Source organism: Dendrobates tinctorius, unplaced genomic scaffold, assembly GCF_039654945.1.
Source record: "Dendrobates tinctorius isolate UK_male_01 unplaced genomic scaffold, ASM3965494v1 ptg000019l, whole genome shotgun sequence".
In the NCBI taxonomy this organism is placed as follows: Eukaryota; Metazoa; Chordata; class Amphibia; order Anura; family Dendrobatidae; genus Dendrobates; species Dendrobates tinctorius.
Genome location: NW_027361687.1, coordinates 33,981,817 through 33,997,398, shown reverse-complemented (window position 1 = coordinate 33,997,398; position 15,582 = coordinate 33,981,817). Strand labels below are relative to the sequence as shown.

At 48.9% G+C, this 15,582-nt stretch overlaps 1 protein-coding gene across 1 annotated transcript; it reads left to right on the top strand.

Annotated features, from left to right (window-relative positions):
- Positions 1 to 28: 28 nt before the first annotated feature.
- Positions 29 to 3,618, top strand: FCER1G (Fc epsilon receptor Ig). Its single transcript, XM_073566875.1, has 6 exons — positions 29 to 397; positions 701 to 827; positions 927 to 977; positions 1,046 to 1,114; positions 2,790 to 2,810; positions 3,076 to 3,618. Exons 2-6 carry the CDS (start codon positions 741 to 743, stop codon positions 3,136 to 3,138), a joined length of 291 nt encoding a protein of 96 aa, XP_073422976.1. The 5' UTR covers positions 29 to 397; positions 701 to 740; the 3' UTR covers positions 3,139 to 3,618.
- Positions 3,619 to 15,582: the final 11,964 nt, after the last annotated feature.

Sequence of the window (15,582 nt, the reverse complement as noted above, 5' to 3'; positions counted from 1 at the left end):
AACATTGTGCCAACATGGCAGGGGTGGCTGCTTTCATGAGGCGACTGTATGTAGCTGTAGGAACCATCCCGTCCACTGGGGGGATGGTTCCTACAGCTACATACAACTCTCATTGCTCAGACCTCCCTGAGACGACGGTACGAGGGCGTCAGGCAGGAGCAGGTATGCCACAGCCGTCATCACAGCAAAATAAGGAACCTCCGATTTCCTTAAAATTTTCTTGTAAAGCCCAGAATAGAACCCCCCCCCCCCTCCTTCACGCTCCCCCCGTGTTCTCTGCGGCGGGGGCTGGGCGGAGAGTCACTTCCTGCATTGGTCTGGACACGGAGCGTTCCGCCCTGCTGAGCTCGGACAGCACACAAACCACGCACTGCACCCAGACTACGAGGACGTGAAGGTAACGGCTCCATCACCTTCAACTATTAGGGGAGGAAAACCTGTCATTTTTGTAAAATTCTGGAATCTTCTTTCTTCTTTGTGCTCTCCTTGTCCGAGGGGAGGGATCTGACATTTCCACCATCTTTATGATGCTTTGGTTCCTTGTGGGGGTGCTAGAGATTTCTGATGGTCCTGTCTGTACCGGACGGTGTCAAGGGTTGATGTTCGAGATCTGCTGTAGATGGCACAGTCCTCAGCTCTTGCACTTGGTATCAAGCAGCTTTAGGTAAAGATCTCCCAGTTTTTATTTTTTTCCCCGCAGTACCTGCGGAACGAGTGCCATTATTATATCACCTGCGGGAATGCAAGAGCCGGAGATCTGCTACATCCTGGACGGCATCCTCTTCCTCTATGGGATCGTCCTCACTGCTCTCTACTGCCACCTGAAGGTGATTGCATTTCTGGCCTTTCTGGACCATGTATGTGGCTGGCAGCCAGAGTTATATCGTTCTCATCCCCCCCTTTCTCCATCTTTTTGTCTCCTACAGGTGAAGACATCCAAAGCCAAGAAGGCGGAGACAGGGGCAGGGCACTACGAGGTGATTTATATGGCATCATATAAGGACTGAAGTGTGTGTCATGGCGCTAATGACTCTTGTCCTTGCAGCATCTGCACTACCCCGAGAGGCAGATCTACAGCGAGATCGGGAAGGACGAGACTGAGATGGCGGTGAAGGTAAGGACACAGCGCAGCCACTGATCCCCAGAGCTGACACTCTACCCCCAGACACACAGCTGCTGCCCTTCCCCCACATCTATGTTACGTAGAGCCACCTCATAGTGAAAGAAGAAAATGCTGTCCGTGGCTGCTGACCACTTCCCGTGCCCCACACTGTGAGCTGTAGATCCACTCCCCTGCTGCTTCCTGTATGGGGTAGAGTGTCAGCTATTCTGACCAGCGAGGACAGAGCTCGGAGACTTCATGGCTACAACCGTACATGTGACCCATACAGCCTAGTATGTGCGACGTCAACCCCTACAGTGGTGCCCAGCGGGCAGTGAGTACCAGTCACCTGCAGCTGATAATCGGCCTCACATCCATTACATGTGACCTCGGTTGTGGTCTCCTCTCAGCCGGAGGCTCTGCCTCCTCCCTTTGGGAAGTAAGCCCATGAGGCTTATTACACTCAGTGTGTTTTGCAAGGGGGCGCTCCACACTTGTGTGACCCATGTGTGGTCAGACTCAAGTGGAGGGTCCACTAATCACAGTCTGGGGGGCTCCAGTGTGTGTGGTTCAGTAATCACCATCTGGGGGGCTCCATTGTGTGTAGGAAGGGTCCAGTAATCGCCGTCTGAGAGCTTCGGTGTGTGTGTGTGTGTGTGTGGTCCAGTAATCGCAATCTGGGGGACTCCCGTGTGTATAGGTAGGGTCCAGTAATCATCGTCTGGGGGGGGCTCCAGTGTGTGTGCAGGGTCCAGTAATTACCGTCTGGGGGGGTTCCCGTGTGTGTGGAGGGTCCAGTAATCACCGTCTGGAAGGGCTCCCGTGTGTGTGTGTGGGGTCCAGTAATCTCCGTCTGGGGGGCTCCAGTCTGTGTAGGTAGGGTCCAGTAATCGCAATCTGGGGGGCTCTCGTGTGTGTGGAGGGTCCAGTAATCGCAATCTGGGGGGCTCCCGTGTGTGTGGAGGGTCCAGTAATCGCAATCTGGGAGGGTCCAGTAATCGCAATCTGGGGGGCTCCCGTGTGTGTGTGTGTGTGGAGGGTCCAGTAATCGCAATCTGGGGGGCTCTTGTGTGTGTGGAGGGTCCAGTAATCGCAATCTGGGGGGCTCTCGTGTGTGTGGAGGGTCCAGTAATCGCAATCGGGGGGGCTCCCGTGTGTGTGTGTGTGTGTGTGTGTGGAGGGTCCAGTAATCGCAATCTGGGGGGCTCTTGTGTGTGTGGAGGGTCCAGTAATCGCAATCTGGGGGGCTCCCGTGTGTGTGGAGGGTCCAGTAATCGCAATCGGGGGGGCTCCCGTGTGTGTGGAGGGTCCAGTAATCGCAATCTGGGGGGCTCCCATGTGTGTGTAGGTAGGGTCCAGTAATCACCGTCTGGGGTGCTCCAGTGTGTGTGGAGGGTTCAGTAATTACTGTCTGGGGGGGCTCCCGTGTGTGAGTGTGGAGGGTCCAGTTATCGCCGTCTGGGGGGCTCCGGTGCGTGTGTGGAGGGTCCAATAATCACCGTCTGGGGGGCTCCGGTGTGTTTGTGTGTGTGTGGAGGGTCCAGTAATCACCGTCTGGGGGGGGCTCTGGTGTGTATGTGGTCCAGTAATCACAGGGGAGCCCCCCCAGACGGTGTGTGGAGGGTCCAGTAATCACGGTCTGGGGGCATGATGTATCTAATCCGTGTATGTCTCTGCTCTTTTACAGGGGGGTGAAGGCGTCTACACTGTAAGTATCACCTCTCCCTTGTGTATCACACAGAATAGGATTACATACACTGATCGGAAGACTGCAGCATGGAGTGAGATTAGATACACTGATTGGTACGGCATAGGGGAGGATTAGATACCTTGGCAGACTGTACGGCTAGGGCAAGAATTAGATGCACTGATTGGCAGGATAATACCTCACGGGAGGATATGATAAAGTTCAGTATTATGTGCTGTTCCTCCTGTAGTGCTTTGATGACTCTGATTACTCTTTGTATTCTCAGGGTCTCGGACCGACAGACAAGGCCACGTACGAGACTCTTAACCGTGGAGAGAAAGTGAACTGAGCGTGGGGTGCGGGATGGGATATCGGACATGTCTGCTCTGTATATTTCAGTGCTGGTCGCTCCCTTTCCCCAAGTGTCTGTTCCCCTCTTTTGCACCCCTCTGCCGACTCTTGCTTAACTTTCCATCCGTAGAACAAAACCCTCATCTCTACGATTGTCTGTGCTTATAAATAAAGTTTATTGAATAAGTAATATTTTCCCTAGCAACCAATCAGACTTGAGCTTTCATGCTCTTGTTGGTTTTGGATAGCTGAGAGGTGAATTCTGATTGGTTGCTATGAGCGGCCCAGTACAGAGGCTTCAGTGTCCCACAGGCCTTGGCCATTATGGATGTGAGTTATGGCGCGGCCGCTCTCAGTAAGCTCCTAATAATTCAACATCGTTATCAGAGGAGAGGACGGCACCAGTGTTGCTGCTTGTGGTCACCGCCTTGGGCAGACATTGTATTTTTTGTTCTGTACTATTAAATGTGTGAGGTGATCCCTGTGAGCAGTGTCCAGTTATTACCACTACTCCGGGAGCTAGTCAGGTCATATGTGCATGCTGGGAGTTGTAGTCCCTCTGCATATAGGCACTTTCTTGTCCTTCTGCATTGTCGCTTCCAGGAAACTACTTCCTTCCTGTATCAGCGGTCGCAGGCAACATTTTCTTAAAGGGCCACTCCACCTGACCCTGTTATTTTTGACCACAAGACGAGTATTATCAGTGAGAAAACCACCGCCTGCCCGGCTGTCTGACTTCCTCTTATTTATGGACGGGGACTTTCCAATATGGTGAAGTAAAGCAAATGAGAGCGGAACATGGCGAAGCTGTACTCCAGCATAACACCAGAGGGTGATGGTGTTACCCCAGACTGGAGGCAAATATGTCTATGTAACCACAACACTGACTAAGCCACAGCCTGATCTTAATGTACTGTACAGAGTATTACACCACCGCAGGGCATCGTTCCTACCCCGATACTAATGTACTGTCCAGAATATTACACCACCGCAGGGCATCGCTCCTACAGCCTGATCTTAATGTACTGTACAGAGTATTACACCACCGCAAGGCATCACTCCTACCGCCTGATACTAATGTACCGTCCAGAGTATTACACCACCGCAGGGCATCGCTCCTACCCCCTGATACTAATGTACTGTCCAGAATATTACACCACCGCAAGGCATCGCTCCTACCCCCTGATACTAATGTACTGTCCAGAGTATTACACCACCGCAAAGCATCGCTCCTACCCCCTGATACTAATGTACTGTACAGAGTATTACACCACCGCAAGGCATCGCTCTTACCCCCTGATACTAATGTACTGTACAGAGTATTACACCACCGCAGAGCATCGCTCTTACCCCCTGATACTAATGTACTGTACAGAGTATTACACCACCGCAGGGCATCGCGCCTACCCCCTGATACTAATGTACTGTACAGAGTATTACACCACCGCAGGGCATCGCTCCTACCCCCTGATACTAATGTACTGTCCAGAGTATTACACCACCGCAGGGCATCGCTCCTACCGCCTGATACTAATGTACTGTCCAGAGCATTACACCACCGCAGGGCATCGCTCCTACCCCCTGATACTAATGTACTGTACAGAGTATTACACCACCGCAGGGCATCGCTCCTACCACCTGATAATGTACTGTCCAGAGCATTACACCACAGCAGAACATCGCTCCTACCCCCTAATACTAATGTACTGTCCAGAGCATTACACCACCGCAGAGCATCGCTCCTACCGCCTGATACTAATGTACTGTCCAGAGTATTACACCACCGCAGGGCATCGCTCCTACCCCCTGATACAAATGTACTGTCCAGAGTATTACACCACCGCAGGGCATCGCTCCTACCCCCTGATACTAATGTACTGTCCATAGTATTTCCCCACCGCAGGGCATCACTCCTACCCCCCTGATAATAATGTATTGTACAGAGTATTACATCACCGCAGGGCATCGCTCCTACCCCCTGATACTAATGTACTGTCCAGAGCATTACACCACCGCAGGGCATCGCTCCTACCGCCTGATACTAATGTACCGTCCAGAGTATTACACCACCGAAGGGCATCGCTCCTACCCCGATACTAATGCACCGTTCAGAGTATTACACCACCGCAGGGCATCGCTCCTACTCCCTGATACTAATGTACCGTCCAGAGTATTACACCACCGCAGGGCATCGCTCCTACCCCCTGATACTAATGCACCGTCCAGAGTATTACACCACCGCAGGGCATCGCTCCTACCCCCTGATACTAATGTACCGTCCAGAGTATTACACCACCGCAGGGCATCGCTCCTACCCCCTGATACTAATGTACCGTCCAGAGTATTACACCACCGCAGAGCATCCCTCCTACCCCCTAATACTAATGTACCGTCCAGAGTATTACACCACCGCAGGGCATCGCTCCTACCCCCTGATACTAATGTACCGTCCAGAGTATTACACCATCGCAGAGCATCGCTCCTACCCCCTGATACTAATGTACCGTCCAGAGTATTACACCATCGCAGAGCATCGCTCCTACCCCTTGATACTAACGTACCGTCCAGAGTATTACACCACAGCAGGGCATCGCTCCTACCCCCTGATACTAATGTACTGTCCATAGTATTTCCCCACCGCAGGGCATTGCTCCTACCCCCCTGATACTAATGTATTGTACAGAGTATTACATCACCGCAGGGCATCGCTCCTACCCCCTGATACTAATGTACTGTACAGAGTATTACACCACCGCAGAGCATCGCTCCTACCCCCTGATACTAATGTACCGTCCAGGGCATTACACCACCGCAGGGCATCGCTCCTACCCCCTGATAATAATGTACCGTCTAGAGTATTACACCACTGCAGGGCATCGCTACTACCCCCTGATACTAATGTACCGCCCAGAGTATTACACCACCGCAGGGCATCGCTCCTACACCCTGACACTAATGTACCGTCCAGAGTATTACACCACCGCAGAGCATCGCTCCCACCCCCTGATACTAATGTACCGTCCAGAGTATTACACCACCGCAGAGCATCGCTCCTACCGCCTGATACTAATGAACCATCCAGAGTATTACACCACCGCAGAGCATCGCTCCTACCCCCTGATACTAATGAACCATCCAGAGTATTACACCACCGCAGAGCATCGCTCCTACCCCCTGATACTAATGTACTGTACAGAGTATTACACCACCGCAGAGCATCGCTCCTACCCCCTGATACTAATGTACTATACAGAGTATTACACCACAGCAGAGCATCGCTCCTACCGCCTGATACTAATGTACTGTCCAGAGTATTACACCACAGCAGAGCATCGCTCCTACCCCCTGATACTAATGTACTATACAGGGTATTACACCACCGCAGAGCATCGCTCCTACCCCCTGATACTAATGTACTATACAGAGTAGAGTATTACACCACCGCAGGGCATCTCTCCTACCCCCTGATACTAATGTACTGTGCAGAGTATTACACCACCGCAGGGCATCGCTCCTACCCCGATACTAATGTACTGTCCAGAGTATTACACCACCGCAGGGCATCGCTCCTACCCCCTGATACTAATCCACCATCCCGAGTATTTCACCACCGCAGAGCGTCACTCCTACCCCCTGATACTAATGTACTGTCCAGAGTATTACACCACCTCAGAGCATCGCTCATACCCCCTGATAATAATGTACCGTACAGAGTATTACACCACCGCAGGGCATCGCTCCTACCCCCTGATACTAATGTACTGTCCAGTGTATTACACCACCGCAGGGCATCGCTCCTACCCCCCTGATACTAATGTATTGTACAGAGTATTACACCACCGCAGGGCATCGCTCCTACCCCCTGATACTAATGTATTGTACAGACTATTACACCACCGCAGAGCATCGCTCCTACCCCCCTGATACTAATGTATTGTACAGAGTATTACACCACCGCAGGGCATCGCTCCTACCCCCTGATACTAATGTACTGTACAGAGTATTACAGCACCGCAGAGCATCGCTCCTACCCCCTGATACTAATGTACTGTACAGAGTATTACACCACCGCAGAGCATCACTCCTACCGCCTGATACTAATGTACTGTACAGAGTATTACACCACCACAGAGCATCGCTCCTACCACTTGATACTAATTATTATTATTATTATTTATTGTTATAGCGCCATTTATTCCATGGCGCTTTACATGTGAGGAGAGGTATACATAATAAAAACAAGTACAATAATGTTAAACAATACAAGTCATAACTGGTACAGGAGGAGAGAGGACCCTGCCCGCGAAGTCTCACAATCTACAAGGGATGGGTGAGAATACAGTAGGCGAGGGTAGAGCTGGTCGTGCAGCGCTTTGGTCGATCGGTGGTTACTGCAGGTTATAGGCTTGTCGGAAGAGGTGGGTCTTCAGGCTCTTTTTGAAGGTTTCGATGGTAGGTGATTATGCAAATTGTCTCTTCAGAGAGGAAGAGGACTAGAACTCTAGTGCCACCTATTGGAGGTAGCAATCCTAAAAGTCAATGTCGACCCTTTAACGAGCCTAGTTACATGACTTAGGATAAAAGCCAAGCCAGAATCTCCATTTGCAGACACTGTGTTTCGGGGTACTGCCCCTCATCAGTGCAAAGTGGGAGATCTGGTTTGGCTGTGAGAGAGGCGTCTGACCGATATCCAAGAAGTATCATTTCTCCTTGCGGAGAATGACATGCTAAGCATGTCCAGGTGAGGAGACTTAAAGCCGCAATGCTCCTCTGGGAAATATGCTAATTATGCAAATTGTCTCTTCAGAGAGGAAGAGGACTAGAACTCTAGTGCCACCTATTGGAGGTAGCAATCCTAAAAGTCAATGTTGACCCTTTAACGAGCCTAGTTACATGACTTAGGATAAAAGCCAAGCCAGAATCTCCATTTGCAGACACTGTGTTTCAGGGTACTTCCCCTAATCAGTGCAAAGTGGGAGATCTGGTTTGTCTCCTCACCTGGACATGCTTAGCATGTCATTCTCCGCAAGGAGAAATGATACTTGATGGTAGGTGAGAGTCTGATATGTTGTGGTAGAGAGTTCCAGAGTAAGGGTGATGCGCAAGAGAAATCTTGTATGCAATTGTGGGAAGAGAAGATAAGAGGGGAGTAGAGAAGGAGATCTTGTGATGATCGGAGGTTGCGTGTAGGAAAGTAACGGGAGACGAGGTCACAGATGTATGGATGAGACAGGTTGTGGATGGCTTTGTATGTCATGGTTAGGGTTTTGTGCTGGAGTCTCTGGGCAATGGGGAGCCAGTGAAGGGATTGACAGTGGGGAGAAGCTGGGTAATAGCGGGGGGACAGGTGGATTAGTCGGGCAGCAGAGTTTAGAATAGATTGGAGGGGTGCGAGAATGTTCGAGGGGAGGCCACAGAGCAGGAGGTTGCAGTAGTCAAGGCGAGAGATAATGAGGGCATGGACTAGGGTTTTTGCATATTTTTGGTTGAGGAATGAACGGATTCGTGAAATATTTTTGAGTTGAAGTCGGCAGGAAGTGGAAAGGGCTTGGATATGTGGTTTGAAGGAGAGATCAGCGTCAAGGATTACCCCAAAGCAGCGAGCTTGTGGGACTGGGGAGAGTGGGCAGCCATTTACTTTAATGGATAGGTTCGTTGGGTGGGGTCACGTGAGATGGGGGAAAGATGATGAATTCTGTTTTGTCCATGTTAAGTTTCAGAAATCTAGCGGAGAAGAAGGATGAGATAGTGGACAGACATTGAGGGATTCTGGTTAGTAGGGAGGTGATATCTAGTCCAGAGATGTAGATCTGTGTGTCGTCAGCATAGAGATGATACTGAAAGCCATGAGATTCTATGAGCTGTCCCAGGCCAAAGGTGTAAATGGAGAGGAGCAGGGGTCCTAGGACTGAACCTTGTGGGACTCCGACAGATAGGGGGTGAGGTGAGGAGGTGCTGTGTGAGTGGGAGATGCTGAATGTCCGGTCTGTTAGGTATGATGAGATCCAGGATAGGGCCAAGTCTGTGATGCCAAGGGATGAGAGGGTCTGTAATAATAGGGAATGGTCCACTGTGTCAAAGGCAGCCGACAGGTCCAGGAGGAGGAGGACAGAGTAGTGTCGCTTGCTCTTGGCAGTTAAGAGGTCATTGGTGACCTTAGTAAGGGCAGTTTCAGTGGAGTGGTGTGACCGGAAGCCAGATTGTAAGCGGTCGAAGAGGGAGCAAGAAGAGAGATGGGAGGACAGTTCAAGGTAGACGTGTTGTTCCAGTAGCTTGGAGGCATAGGGGAGAAGTGATATAGGGCGATAGCTAGATACAGAGGATGGGTCAAGAGAGGGCTTTTTGAGGATAGGTGTGATGGAGGCATGTTTAAAGCTTGAGGGGAAAACACCAGTTGTTAGTGATAGGTTGAAGAGATGGGTTAGGGTTGGGATGAAGACTGTGGTGAGGTTTGGGATGAAGTGGGATGGGATCGGGTCAAGTGCACAGGTGGTGAGATGTGATCATGAGAGTAGAGTGGAGAGTCGATCTTCTGTGATGGTGGAGAAGTTGGTTTTGGAGGTGGAGGGCTGGGAAGTCGGGAGGAAGAGCTCTGGGGGTTGTTGACCAAAACTGTCTCTGATGTTATCAATCTTCTGCTTGAAAAATGAGGCAAAGTCTTCAGCTGAGATGAGTGGGGAGGGAGGAGGTGCTGGGGGACGGAGGAGAGAATTGAAGGTGTTGAATAACTGTTTAGGGTTGTGAGACAGGGAGGATATGAGAGATGAGAAGTAGGTTTGTGTAGCTGTGGCGAGTGTGGTCTTGAAAGTAGTGAGGGACTGTTTGAATGCGATGAAGTGCTCGTTGGAGTGGGATCTTTTCCATCTGCGCTGAGCAGCCCTGGAAGCTCGCCTCAGTTCTTTGGTCAGGCTGGTGTGCCAGGGCTGTCTGTTGATTTTGCAAGCTTTGGTACGTGTAAGTGGGGCAGCAGATTCCAAAGCTGCAGCTATTGTGTTATATAGAGCAGCAGCGTCATCCGCATTGTGTAAGGAACTTATATCTGTAAGAGGGAGGAGGGATTCAGAGAATGAGTGTAGGTCAAGGTGTTTAAGATTTCTGCGAGGGTGTGAAAGTTTGTGGGGTGGGGATTGTAGACATGGAGTGTAGAGGGAGGAGAATGTGAGAAGGTTGTGGTCAGAGAGAGGAAGAGGTGAGTTAGAGAGGTTAGCTAGGGAGCAGAGGCGGGTGAAGATGAGGTCAAGTGTGTGGCCATCTTTGTGGGTGGCTGTAGAAGACCATTGAGTGAGGCCGAAGGAGGACGTGAGAGATAGAAGTTTAGTGGCAGCTGAGAGGGAAGTGTCAATGGGAGTGTTGAAGTCGCCCTTGATGATAGTAGGGATGTCCGCGGAAAGGAAATGAAGTAGCCAGGTGGTGAAGTGGTCAAAGAAGGTGGTGGCTGGCCCTGGGGGGGCGGTAGATGACAGCCAGTTGGAGGTTGGAGGGGGAGTAGATGCGCACAGAGTGCACCTCATAGGAAGGGAGGGTAACAGAGGGTGGTAGTGGGATTGGGGTGAAGGAGCAGGTATCTGACAGGAGAAAACCAACTCCTCCGCCATGTTTGCTGCTGGGGCGGGGGATGTGAGAAAGGTGGAAGCCACTATATGAAAGTGCAGCAGGAGAGGCTGTGTCAGAAGGGGTGAGCCAGGTTTCGGTGATGGCGAGGAAGGAAAGTTTGGTAGTAACAAAAAGATCATGGATGTAGGGAAGCTTGTTGCAGACAGAGCGAGCGTTCCACAGAGCTCCTGTTAGTGGGACTGGGGAAGCGGGGGCTGGGTGAATGGGTATAAGGTTGGAGTGGTTACGGAAGGTTGTGATAGAGCGTGGATGGGAGGTAGAAATGACTGTGGGAATGTGGTGAGGAGGACCAGGATTTGGAGAGATATCACCAGCAGTGAGAAGGAGCAGAGAAAGTGTTAGCAGGTGGGAGCAGGAGAGGGCATGAGGGGGCTGTCTGTGTTTGGAGACAGAGGATTGTATGTTAAGGAACAGTTTTGAGGAGGAGGTGAGGATTGAAGAAGAGATGAACAGTTCCTTACTAAGAGTAGGGATTAGGGGAATTAGCAGAAAGTGAAGGATTATAGGGGTGAAAGTGAAAACAAACAGAAACATTGTTTACAGTGACTGTGTACAGTTACCTTCAGTTCCCTTCTGGTTCAATTCTGGTTTTAATTCTAAAATTTATCTTCACACTTCTAGGACGCACTTATAGGAATCACACTACAGACTGAAGGCTATGCAGACTTGAGCTATGCAATATATATACAACTAAGTGCAGTCAGGTGTCAAGCAGAGAGGAGCGGTCTCTGCTCATCTTGGTCAGACAATTAAGAGTGGATCAGATGCATATGATCAAGCCAGAGTAAACAAGGTCATAAATAACACTGGGGTAAGCTGAAAGGCATACCATGTGAATGCTAGGTGCAGAGGCAAGTCTATGTGCAAAGCTGTGTGATGTACTATGTGCCTTTCATAGACAGACAGCAGGAGAGCTGGGTGGATGAACATACCTGTCGGAAGAATAGAGATCAAATCAAATCAAATTTATTATCGCCAAGTACATATTACATACAGTGGGGAAAAAAAGTATTTAGTCAGTCAGCAATAGTGCAAGTTCCACCACTTAAAAAGATGAGAGGCGTCTGTAATTTACATCATAGGTAGACCTCAACTATGGGAGACAAACTGAGAAAAAAAAACCAGAAAATCACATTGTCTGTTTTTTTTTCATTTTATTTGCATATTATGGTGGAAAATAAGTATTTGGTCAGAAACAAAATTTCATCTTAATACTTTGTGATATATCCTTTGTTGGCAATGACAGAGGTCAAACGTTTTCTGTAAGTCTTCACAAGGTTGCCACACACTGTTGTTGGTATGTTGGCCCATTCCTCCATGCAGATCTCCTCTAGAGCAGTGATGTTTTTGGCTTTTCGCTTGGCAACACGGACTTTCAACTCCCTCCAAAGGTTTTCTATAGGGTTGAGATCTGGAGACTGGCTAGGCCACTCCAGGACCTTGAAATGCTTCTTACGAAGCCACTCCTTCTTTGCCCTGGCGGTGTGCTTTGGATCATTGTCATGTTGAAAGACCCAGCCACGTTTCATCTTCAATGCCCTTGCTGATGGATGGAGGTTTGCACTCAAAATCTCACGATACATGGCCCCATTCATTCTTTCATGTACCCGGATCAGTCGTCCTGGCCCCTTTGCAGAGAAACAGCCCCAAAGCATGATGTTTCCACCACCATGCTTTACAGTAGGTATGGTGTTTGATGGATGCAACTCAGTATTCTTTTTCCTCCAAACACGACAAGTTGTGTTTCTACCAAACAGTTCCAGTTTGGTTTCATCAGACCATAGGACATTCTCCCAAAACTCCTCTGGATCATCCAAATGCTCTCTAGCAAACTTCAGACGGGCCCGGACATGTACAGGCTTAAGCAGTGGGACACGTCTGGCACTGCAGGATCTGAGGCCATGGTGGCGTAGTGTGTTACTTATGGTAGGCCTTGTTACATTGGTCCCAGCTCTCTGCAGTTCATTCACTAGGTCCCCCCGCGTGGTTCTGGGATTTTTGCTCACCGTTCTTGTGATCATTCTGACCCCACGGGGTGGGATTTTGCGTGGAGCACCAGATCGAGGGAGATTATCAGTGGTCTTGTATGTCTTCCATTTTCTAATTATTGCTCCCACAGTTGATTTCTTCACTCCAAGCTGGTTGGCTATTGCAGATTCAGTCTTCCCAGCCTGGTGCAGGGCTACAATTTTGTTTCTGGTGTCCTTTGACAGCTCTTTGGTCTTCACCATAGTGGAGTTTGGAGTCAGACTGTTTGAGGGTGTGCACAGGTGTCTTTTTATACTGATAACAAGTTTAAACAGGTGCCATTACTACAGGTAATGAGTGGAGGAAAGAGGAGACTCTTAAAGAAGAAGTTACAGGTCTAGGAGAGCCAGAAATCTTGATTGCTTGTTTCTGACCAAATACTTATTTTCCACCATAATATGCAAATAAAATGAAAAAAAAACAGACAATGTGATTTTCTGGATTTTTTTTTCTCAGTTTGTCTCCCATAGTTGAGGTCTACCTATGATGCAAATTACAGACGCCTCTCATCTTTTTAAGTGGTGGAACTTGCACTATTGCTGACTGACTAAATACTTTTTTTCCCCACTGTATATACAAGGAATTCTTTGTGGCAAAGAGGCAACATAATATATAACAACAGATACAACAAGTAACATCTAACAAGACAGATACAGTATATAGTCTACACATGACGATTTAATTGTTGAACAGAGAGTGGATAGAAGCTGTTCATATGGCGGTTGGTGCTGCATTTGGGGACTCTGAAGCGACGTCCTGAAGGGAGTAGTTGGAATGAGGAGTGTCCCGGGTGAGAGGGATCGGATGAAATTTTCAATGCGTGGGATCGAATACTCTTATCATAAAGATCCTGGATTTTAGGCAGGGGGGAACCTATAATTCTCTCTGCTGTTCTGAAAGTCCTTTGTAAGCGGAGTTTGTCATGCGCAGTGTCTCCCCCATACCAGACTATCAGAGAGGAACAAATCACAGATCTGATAACAGCATTAAAGAATAAGATCAGCAGATTCTTAGACAAACCATATCTTTTCAGCTGACGCAGGAAGAACATCCTCTGTTGTGCTTTTCTTATAACAGCATCCACGTTTTTCCCCCATTTAAGATCATGAGAGATGATAACACCAAGGAATTTGGTCTCTGTGACCCTAAGAACCACTTCGTCATGGATGTAGATTGGAAGTATCTCATGTTGATCTTTCCTAAAATCCACAGCCATCTCAGCAGTTTTTTTAGTGTTGAGTACAAGATTATTGGCTTTACACCAGTCACATATTCTTTCCACCTCACTCCGATACAAGTCTTCAGCATTTCCCCTGATGAGACCAATCAGTGTCATATCATCGGCAAATTTCAAGATTTTTACTGAGTCTGCTGAAGAGATGCAATCATTCGTATAGAGAGAAAACAGTAACGGGGACAAAACACACCCCTGAGGTGCCCCGATGTTTGTGACCAAGGTGTCAGAAGTGAATGGTCCAACTTTTACACTCTGTATCCTGGCTGTCAGGAAGTTATAAATCCACCAGCATAAGTTAAGAGGGACTCCAAGAGCTACCATTTTCTTATGAAGTAAATTCGGATCAATGGCATTGAACGCTGAGCTAAAGTCCATGAAAAGAATCCGGACATATGAGTGCAGTTCATCTGTATGATCCAAAATGTACTTCAGTGCCAGATTGACAGTGTCGTTTGCCGAACGATTCTCCTTATAGGCAAACTGAAGCGGGTCCCATAGCTTCTGCGTGAATTTTATCAGGTGGGACATCATAATTCTTTCGAAGACTTTCATAGCTACAGATGTGAGTGCTACTGGTCTATAGTCGTTCAACTCAGAGGATCCCACTTTCTTGGGGACAGGGATAATTGTGGAATTTTTCCAACACTGAGGTACAACGCACTCTTTCAGTGACACATTGTATATATATATATATATATATATATGCTTGCTAGAGTGCGATGGTGGCAGGTAGCAGGGCACAGTCTGTATACATCCTTCTGGTTTTAATTCTAATATTCCAATATGTGACGAACAGCCCACCGCTGTTCGCCAATAACGCGACGAACGGGGGTCCCGCTGTCACCAAAACGCGATGGACAGCGGACCCTGTGTCACCACTATGTCACAATCCCACCACTGACACGGGTGTATTAGCGGACGGAGGGACGCGACACACTGCCGGCACACGGCTATCACAGGCACAGTGGGGGCTTATCTTAGTTATCCCACCACTGACACCATGTGACAAAAATATCCAGCAAGCTAATCTCGCTCTAACAATTTGCTGCAGGGGGGTATTTTGGGTGCCCCACCACTGCTATCAATCTTCTACGAACTGCGGGGATTTATGTATATCCCACTTTCTCAGTTCCACTTTGGAACTCGCAGCTCTCCGGCGCCGCCCCTTACCCTCAGGTCAGTCAGAGAACTGCACCTAGGATAACTGGTCGCCGGACGGGCTGCTTGGTGTGAACGGCAATTAGGCTACCGCAGTAGGGGAATTATCAATGCTGTGGCCGCAGCCCCTCATTCAGCAATATAAGATCCTTCTGTACTGCCAGCTAGCCGCAATAACCGTACACAACGTGCTGCCACCAGCCACGTTTACTTAATTCACAGAGTTAATTAAGAGGGTCCGCGGCAAACCCCTTGAATTAGTAGCGATTATCTAACAAAGGCATATAGTTCGATTCTTAGAGCATGGAGACAGAACTAAATAATTTTATAATTTATTCCCCGAATGAGGGCAGTGATTATACAGATAAAAATGGCTATAAAATTGAGACATTAATTATGTACAGT

Coding starts and splice junctions, on each gene's coding strand:
- FCER1G (XM_073566875.1), top strand. CDS start 741: ATGCAAGAGCCGGAGATCTGCTACATCCTGGACGGCATCCTCTTCCTC. Junction 828..926: donor CTCTCTACTGCCACCTGAAG/GTGATTGCATTT, acceptor TGTCTCCTACAG/GTGAAGACATCCAAAGCCAA. Junction 1,115..2,789: donor AGACTGAGATGGCGGTGAAG/GTAAGGACACAG, acceptor GCTCTTTTACAG/GGGGGTGAAGGCGTCTACAC.